Source organism: Puccinia triticina, chromosome 8A (genome assembly GCF_026914185.1).
Source record: "Puccinia triticina chromosome 8A, complete sequence".
Lineage (NCBI taxonomy): Eukaryota > Fungi > Basidiomycota > Pucciniomycetes > Pucciniales > Pucciniaceae > Puccinia > Puccinia triticina.
The window spans coordinates 1,762,499-1,771,311 of NC_070565.1; the positions used below are offsets into that span (position 1 = coordinate 1,762,499).

Here is an 8,813-nt window from a genome sequence, read left to right on the forward strand (position 1 = left end):
CGAGGCCAAGGTTGGAGTCCTTGAAATGCAGAAGAAGTGGGATCGTGGAGGTTCAGGTATGAGACTTATATTTCCATGTCACATTGCTGTTCTGACTTGTATTTTGATTGGGATAAAACAGGTACACGGGTACAAGCACAATACAAGAAACAGATGAACAGCAAGGTTAAACTCTTAAAGAACAAGTGGTCTGCCTATCATAATCGGGCTCAGTATTTCAACTCCGAATTCAATCCTCAAACCCCTTTGGCAACACCAACATTAGAAGAGGTTAAATCCTTTGGTATGGAGGATCAGTTTTGGAACTTGGGTCCACTTAGCCACCCCGATGAGCCTTGGGCAGTTGATCCAAATGTACAGATAGGCATCGAGGCCTACCTTTCCTTAACAAACTGTACGGACGAACTGCACCGCATTGCCAGAGAGGCGAGGCAGATGGTGAAGTGGGGTATTCAGCAAGCTGAGGTGTTGGAAAACATTTATGTATCATTGGATGATGGTAAGGTTGAACTGGTGATAATTCATTTGGTGAAGACATTCTAACTTTTGTTTTTTCGTGAAGAAACACAAGGAATGGACATGTTTACGCCTATTCAACAAAGGCTTGATAAAATTTCTGCTGACCATCACATTCCGAAGACAGTCCTGCAATCCATATTCTGCAATCTGGCAAAACGTCACTGCCGCTTATGGATGTCTTGGAACTCAAAGTGCAGTCAGCTTTTGACCTGGAGCAAAAAATACGTGGAAATTCGGCCAGATCCTGATGAGGGTATACTCGAACAATGGCAGTTGCATATTTCCAAATCACGGGAAATGTGGGAAAAATTGGTAGCTGGGGAGGGAATAATTGTGGAGTTTGAAAACCAGGCTGACCACGATGAAGAGGCAATTCTTGACCGAGAGGTGCTGCATTATGTAGATGTAAACCCTGATTTATATGATATGCACAATAACAACAATCCAGATGGAATTTGAGCAATGTTTTCTTCCAAATTTTGACATATTCATTCCCTGTTTCAATTCATAAATAGTATACAGCCACTGCTCCGCTTCTCACATCAGTTTTGGAACTTAGAATACAATCTCTTTTCCACCTCTTTGCTTCGATGGATATGATTTGTTTCTATCAAATAAAAAATTGAATTGCATGATAACTATTGGTGTCTCACAATTACATAGTGGAAGTCATACAGAATCTATTTACACCTTCTTGTTGCCTGTGGCGGTGAAGGACTGGGGGTTCACTCGGAAAAACCAGGGAAAACAACAGTCTAGAAGATACAGACGAACAAACTAAACCAACTCCTTCACTCCAACCCTTCCCCATTGCGTGCCGCATTCTTCAGGATTATCTTCGACCGGCGCGTCTCTTCTGCGCTGTACGTGCGGATGTACAGTTTGTAGCAGGCGGAGTTCCAGCGCCCCAAACGGCGAATGTCACTAGCCGACATCCCTAGGGCAAACTGGAGGGAGGCTCCGCCGACTCGGAAACTGTGTCCTAAAACGAGATTGTGGCCCCCCGCTGTCACCGCCTGTTGGATCCGTGAGACTACGTCGCGCCTCGTCAGGTGAACCCGTCTACCATCCACTTGGTAGCCGAAAAGAGATGTTCCGGTCGTCCCGAGCTCGGCCAGCCGCCTCTTGACCGCTTTGACCGGACAACGGATGCCGCGTTGTGGAGATAACACAATCAGCTGGGGGGTTCCCGGAGATGCCGTCTTTGCGGACCGGATCGTCAAAGTCACAATCTCGCCTAAGGTTGAGCCGCCAGAGAAAGCCACGTCTGAGGATAATAGGGAGGTACTGTAGGGCAAAGGGCCGGATTTTTTATCGTACGTGAGTTCGGCCAAGCGAGCCAGGCCCCAGAAGGCAACGATGGCTAGGTCAGCCACGGCCCTGTCGAAATCATCTCCTCCGAAGCGCAGATTCGCAATGGTGACTAGCTGCCATAACATAACAGCGGGTTTTGGGGTCTTGTGAGCTACGGACGCGTCGATACGGGTGCAGGATTTGAGCATCAGGTCGATCCTGTCTTTGTTCTTTGTGGGAAAACGGGCCGAGTGAAACGTGTGCCACGCCTTTAATCCGCACATGTATTTCTTGATCGTCAGCGAATCGATCTTGTCGCCATTGGACGAGTACGCGTTGCGACCGTCCCACACGCAGAATCGCTCCAGGGCGGAGGAGGTGACCGGCAGAGAGGTAATTGGTTCCCCGGTTCGTAAACAGAAGGCCATGAATTTCTTGATGGAGCAATTGTAGCCCTTCAGGGTGGATAGTTTCCAACCGCCTATCAGCACGAGATCTGCCAGGGACGGAGGTCTCTCGACCTTGCCGTTCATGAAGAAGTCTTTAAAATTGGAGAGGAAGGCAGGCGGTTCTATAGCGGATACATCCATTGCTGCGAGAAGAGGGATGTGGGGCGTAAAACGACAAAGGCACAGATTCAACGGAGATGAAGGACGGAAGAGGACTCGACAAAACAACTAGGAGCTGAAGCAAAAAGGTGGCTTTGGGGGGGCACATAGAAGACCAACTCGCACTTGCCGTGTAGCTTGACCCATTCAAAGAAGTGGAAGCGTTTGCAGACGTGGTGATTGATGACCGCTGCAAAGGCGGCGCTGACCTTGGCGGGGCTTGAGTAAATATAGAAGAAGAGGTGAGTGCTTGGTGATGACGGGCTTGGAAGGAGGTACTGACTGAGAGATGGGTGTGAAGGTGAAGTTGTCAGGGGAGCGGCAGAGGCTCTCAAGGTGGTCACAAAGTTGTCAGGGGAGCGGGAGAGGCTCTCAAGGCGGTTGCACAGAGCGGGGGGTGCCGAACTTGGCATGGAGTGTGAAAAAAGAAACAGAGGTCAGTGTTTGGGGATGCCGGACTTGTTGGAGAGGGGGCAAACATGAGGTTGTTAAGGGACCGGGGGAGCCTCTCAAGGTGGAGGAAGTCAACGTAGCTTGGGACAAAGTCAAGAATGCCACCGAGTCTCTCCTTGACAATGCTGGATGGCTGGAGAGGGAAGAAGGGGAGACGGTGGTTGTGTTCCTGGGCCGGCTATGTTGATGGTACGTAAGAGAACAAGGGCTTGACGAGTCCAATCGAACGACTAGGGGTTCATTCCAACGGCGACGAGTCCCGACCGATGACGAACGAGTCCAATCCAGGCGACGAGTCCCGACCGACGACAAACGAGTCCAATCCAACAACTAGGGGTCCATTCCAATGGCGACGAGTCCCGACCGACGACGAACGGGTCCATTCCAATGGCAACGAGTCCATCTCAACGACTTCGAGTCCAATTTCGACGACAAGGGGTCTATCCTGATGACGACAAGTCCAATCCAATGCCAAGGGGTGATCAAAGAGTCGCATCGGAAGGAACATTGATAATGAGACCAAGAGTTGATTGTTTGAGACCACCAACGCCAGAGAGATAAAGGTTGTGATGGAAGAGACACGGATTGAGTCTCAAAAAATGGATCAATTTGATTGCCGTGATATTTTCGATGATGACAGTGAGATGAGTTGCTTGATGGGTGGGTTTTTAAGTGGAATCGAGGATGTGGTGAGCTGTTAGGGAGAAAAATGATACATTCTAAGCCTGTTGTTAGTTCTTGACTGGTTTGAGGATATGTATTGACCAGAGTAATCGCAAAAGTAGGGTCCAAACCAGTTCTGTTGGAGATATTGTCATTTATTTAGGAGTGAACGGGTTCCAATCAGCAATCAAAAAATGTATATCACAGAACTTGCAAAAAGTTCAAGAATCTTACTATTATGTATGTGGAGCCGCCTGAGGCCGATGCAGTGGATACGGAAGAGTCAGAGGTGGAGATTGCAGCCGCGCTGGAAAAATTGACTTGGCGGGCAGCCAACACAACAAGTCTGCAGTCTACTTTGAAAGAGAGAGTCGTAGAGTGAGATTTGCTGGAAGCCATGGACACTTGTCGGGTGAACTTGATTTTAGGGAGCTAGTTTAGCTTGGTGGTGGCGGTGAGCTGGATGAGCTGGGGGATGGAGCTGAGGGAGCTGGTTTGGCTCGGTGGTGGCAGTGAGCTGGATGAGCTGAGGGAGCTGGTTCATTTGTGTGTGGCTGCCTGAGAATTCCCCCTGCCTGCATGCATTGGAGCTCCGGCTGCAGAGCTCTAGCTTAACAAAGCCTCTTGGGCGGAGGGTCCGGGGGACCCCACCCGGAGGGCTCTCCGCAGGAGAGGCTTATGAGTTATGTCTTGATTTAAGCAGGAGCAGAAAGGATCTGCTACACTAAAAATCCCAACCAATATAGAAAAACTGAATACACAGAGTTGTAGGTTCTGTTCTTGCAAGGAATTTGAACCACTTATCTATCTTGTAGCCAGAAAAACAACTCCTGGAGTCCCAAACAAGTGGAGCCTCATTTGGAAGACTTGTGCATTTTTGATCTTTTGAAAAGGTCAACAGATTGAGATAGAAAAAATCTGAGTAGACCAAATTGTAGAGAAAGAAAAGTAGCATAGGGTACAGATAGGGCATATTGGTGGAGAGGCTGGGGGAGGAGCTATAAAAATTTTAAAAACCTCTCAGCCAAATGAACTTTCTGCTCCCGCGTAAAATTTGGGATAATGCACAAGTCCCTCCCTGCGGGAGGGGCGGCTTCGCCGCCAGCCACAGCGCTCCCACCAGGGGGGACTTGTGTTAAGTTAGGAAACTACTGAGGACAACGATGAACTCATCACCACCCAAAGAGATATTGGAAACGACATCCCACCTGACTCACCCAACCTTGATGATTCCAATGATGAATGTGATGACCAGGATGACATTGACGAGGACAAGCCTCAAGCGCCCCCAAAACGACCGGTGCCCACTCCCACTCCAACAGCGGCCAAGCGCAAACGAGTGTCTGCAATGTTGCCTGATGGAATCCTCACTGAGCTTCAGTCAATGAACACATCATTGGCAGCTTCAATGAGCGCACCGATCCCACCTCTGGTCTTTTCAACTCCCGCCCCTCCACCGTCGGTGCACATGCAGGCCATCACCCTAGTACAGAAGGAAACTGATCTCACCCCTGAACAGATCTTCCAAGCAATCAATTTCTTTCGTGACCCGAGTAATTCCAAAGTCTACATATCACTAAATGACATCCTCCGCCCAACTTGGATGAGAAGCGAGCTGGGCTGGTAGGATACATTGCAATACCCCAATATATGCCTCTCACATCACAAACCAATGCTTTTTTTGTGATTGTTCTATGTAGGGCGATTTTTTTTTTTGCAAACTGTTTGTTGATTGTGATTTCTCTATTCCCATATATGTAAAATACAAATTGCATCATTCAATCAAAGGGCCTTGCCCGTGACGTTGCCAATGTCGGAGGACCTTTTTGTAATCTGACCACATCTGTTTGGCAATCATGTCACGCTTTTGGCTGGCGCGCGCAGTCTTGGCTTTTGTCACTCCAGAAGTGTGCAACTCGCCGTAATCAACTGTTTCAGGTTGTTGGTTGTCCGAGTATTCTTGGCCTGAACCAATGGCCGTTGCATTGGTTGGGTTGGTCATACGGATGAAGTTGTGCAAGAAGGTCATCACAATGATGACCTTGACTTGAATCTTGATATCGTACTTGCAGCCGTGATCCATAACGGCAAAACAAGCCTTTATCACCCCAAAAATCCTCTTGATTACATTCCGAGCACTTGAATGTTGGAGGTTGAAGAGTTCCTGATAGTTTTGGGGTCTAGAAATAACAAAAATAACAATTTTCTAGCATGAGCAACATCAGACAACCAAACACTCTACATAAAACTAACTTTTTGCCTCCAACAACATCCCAATCCTTGAGATGATATTTGGTTGCACGATAAGGGATCAAACATGAATCACTCATTGGGAAACCAGCATCACCCAATAGCCACTTCCCATCGGGTATCTTCAGGGTTTTTGTCCTGGCTGCGTCCCACAGCCTACCATCGTGAGCACTTCCTTCCCAACCGGGCATCACATAAGTGAACTCCATGTTGAAGTTACAGACCACCAAGATATTCTGCGAGGCATAACTTTTGCGGTTGATGTAACGTTTTTGATCGGCCACATAGACGGGTATATGACTACCATCGACGGCGCCAATGCAGTTGTCGAAGTAAGGAGAGAATTTTGAGTTCAACGAGATTTCCACCGGCGTTTCGGCGTCCTCGCTTGGGAGACGAATGTACTGTCTGACCAGAGATTTTTTATTCACAAGGTCCTTCACTAGTTGATTGATGGTTCTGCTAGCAATAGAAATCAGTTCCCTGAACATTATAGAGAGCAAAAAACTCTGGAATGGGAGTGACCCACATTGAAATGGTGGATGCCGATCGTTGAAATCGTTGCTGGAGTTTCCGATTTGATAGGCCAGTGACTAACATATAAAGCAAAATCCCCAGTTTTTCGGTTGCCTTCACGTGCTTGGAGTCAGATAGAACACCGTTCTCTTCAAGGAGATCCTTCAGCTTCATGAAAGTTGGGACTGTCATTCCCATGTTCTCATAAAAAGAGCTTTGGTTTGGATTGTAGATCAGTTCATCCAGCCATAGCGCACCGGTCAAAATTGAGATGTGCTTCCGAACAGGTTTCTTCCGATTCAAGTATTTGTCCAAGAAACAACACACTCGCAGGCTGAGGGAATCCTTCAACTAATTTCTGCAGTCTGCACCCGCCGCTATTTGGAACCCAGGGTCCCTCGTCCCCGGATTGCAACAATTGCCCGAACGTTTGAGGTTTTCTCCAATAATAGCGACTCAGTATTTCTCAGATGGGTGAGTACGTCCTCCTGTATTGGAAAACACCTACATTTTCTTAGATTTTCTTTGATTTGGTTTAGGCTTGGATGTCCCAGGAGAGTTTTTTTATGCTGTTCAATGAGATAAAGGACCACCAAGTTTTCCGCAACAATTCCAATCACTCGCAAGCACCAACTGAGTGGCAATTGCTTGTGGCTCTAGCTCATTTGGGAATCAACGGTAATGGTGGTTCGCCGCATATACTGAGAGAAGTCTTCAACATATCTGGTCGGTTTTTCCCGTCTGCTTATGATCAATCAGAAAGTAATGTGAAATATGTTTGTGTTTCTAGAAGGTAGTGTTGAAAACTATACAAATAGGTGTCTGTGTGCAATTGCCAACCTTGAGGACAGATATGTCAAATGGCCATCTGCGGCAGATCGAGCCAACTATTGCTCCGAACCCACCTCGTATGATTTTTTCGACGATGCAGTTGGCCTTGTAGATGGCACAATTTTTCCGTTGGCATTCGCACCCACCGTACATAAGGAGGACTTTTGGATGCGAAAAAGTGTATACGGGATGAACTTGATGATTGTCTGTACTTGGGAACGACACATTATATATGCTCTGCACGGATGGTGCGGTAGTGCACATGACCAGCGAGTCTACAAAAACTCTCAGGTATGTTGACCCCATGAAATTGGTGCCTGCAGCATTCCTTTACTGAAGCCTCTTGTAGCTCTTCATCCAACCCAACAAGTATTTTTCTCCGGGCGAGTACTTATTGGCTGATTCCGGTTACACAGCTTCAAAAACAGTCATTCCTGCATTCAAACGGTCGCCTGGGCAACAATTAACGGCCACAAAACAAGCCTTCAACTTTGAATTAAGTCATCAACGAGTCGAAGTGGAGCACTGCATTGGAATGCTGAAAAACAGATGGCAGTCACTCAAACTGCTCCGTCAGAAACTATGTGACATGCGTTCAGCAAGGCGCTTAAACCAATGGCTCAAAGTTTGCGTTATCTTACACAATTTCTTGCTCTCACATACCTGTGACTGGCAGGTATTGTCTGCAAATCACGGTGACCCAGCCTCACTTTCTGATGTGGAGGCGGAGGCGCCTGAGCCTGAGGGAAGGCCAGGCGACTATGAAGATTCTTCTTGCAGAGATGAGCTTTTCCAATCTTTCTGCAAACAAGCAAATCGGTTGTAATTTCATTTTGTGTGCTTAATCAATTTTTTTTTTAAAAAGAAAACACGTTTTTTGTTTGAGAGGCCGTTCTAAAGTAGTTGAGAATATCCAAGCAGTTAAAATATTTGGAACATTGGAATCGTTCATATATGAGATGGAGAGACGAGTGAAAAACAAGCTAATTAGAACTTTCAGGTTGAGTTTGAGGTCCAAGGAGTGCGTTTGTCACGTCCACTGCTTGCGCATACTGTAGTCCAGACTTCAAGAAGTCCTGCAGCATCCGAGCCCGCTGAAATGCCGCTGCATTTGATTTTTTTGTTCGGCCTCAGCTTTAGCAGTGGCCACCTTGATCTCGCGCATCTCAACGTTCAGTTTTTTCTCTTGAAGTTGGAGCTGCAACATTTCAGAATTTGTTTCGGCGGGTGGAGCATTCTTGTTGATGATGCTTGACACCGTTGATGCGGCTGCCTCGGACATTTGCTTGTCTGCCCGAGCCAACCTTTGATTAACCTCGTTGTTTACCGCTCGATCCGCAGCCAAATCCCGCTTAGATGGAAGGAATTTGCCTGCTATTTGCTCGGCGTATGTTTTGCGTTTTCGCGACGACGACGAGTTACCTGATTTGTTCCCAAGACTGTATGCGTGTGACGAAGAACGAGTATTTCCAGCTGTTCATTCAGTGGGCTGTTGAGAGGATCGCTGAGTTCGCGGAGTCAATTGATCAGTTGATTCTTGACTTGCCTGCGGAGCAATCCGCTGAGACGACTGTTGATTTGATTCTAGATCCAAGACAGGCGGGAGCAAGTCATCATCGGATTCTGGATTGCGGTCTTCAGATTGTGATGAAATCAATGGTGATGTTCGGTTGTCTTCGG

General features: G+C 47.3%; 2 protein-coding genes across 2 annotated transcripts; both read right to left on the minus strand.

The window, feature by feature from the left end:
* Nucleotides 1-3,111: 3,111 nt before the first annotated feature.
* On the minus strand, nucleotides 3,112-3,381 carry PtA15_8A169 (uncharacterized protein; the record flags this gene model as incomplete). Its single annotated transcript, XM_053171569.1, has 1 exon — nucleotides 3,112-3,381. One exon carries the CDS (start codon nucleotides 3,379-3,381, stop codon nucleotides 3,112-3,114), a length of 270 nt encoding a protein of 89 aa, XP_053022820.1.
* A 1,929-nt stretch (nucleotides 3,382-5,310) lies between these two features.
* PtA15_8A170 (uncharacterized protein) lies at nucleotides 5,311-5,619 on the minus strand (the record flags this gene model as incomplete). The annotated part of the gene is made up of 1 exon (XM_053171571.1): nucleotides 5,311-5,619. The coding sequence occupies one exon, from the start codon at nucleotides 5,617-5,619 to the stop codon at nucleotides 5,311-5,313; it is 309 nt and encodes a 102-aa protein (XP_053022821.1).
* Nucleotides 5,620-8,813: the final 3,194 nt, after the last annotated feature.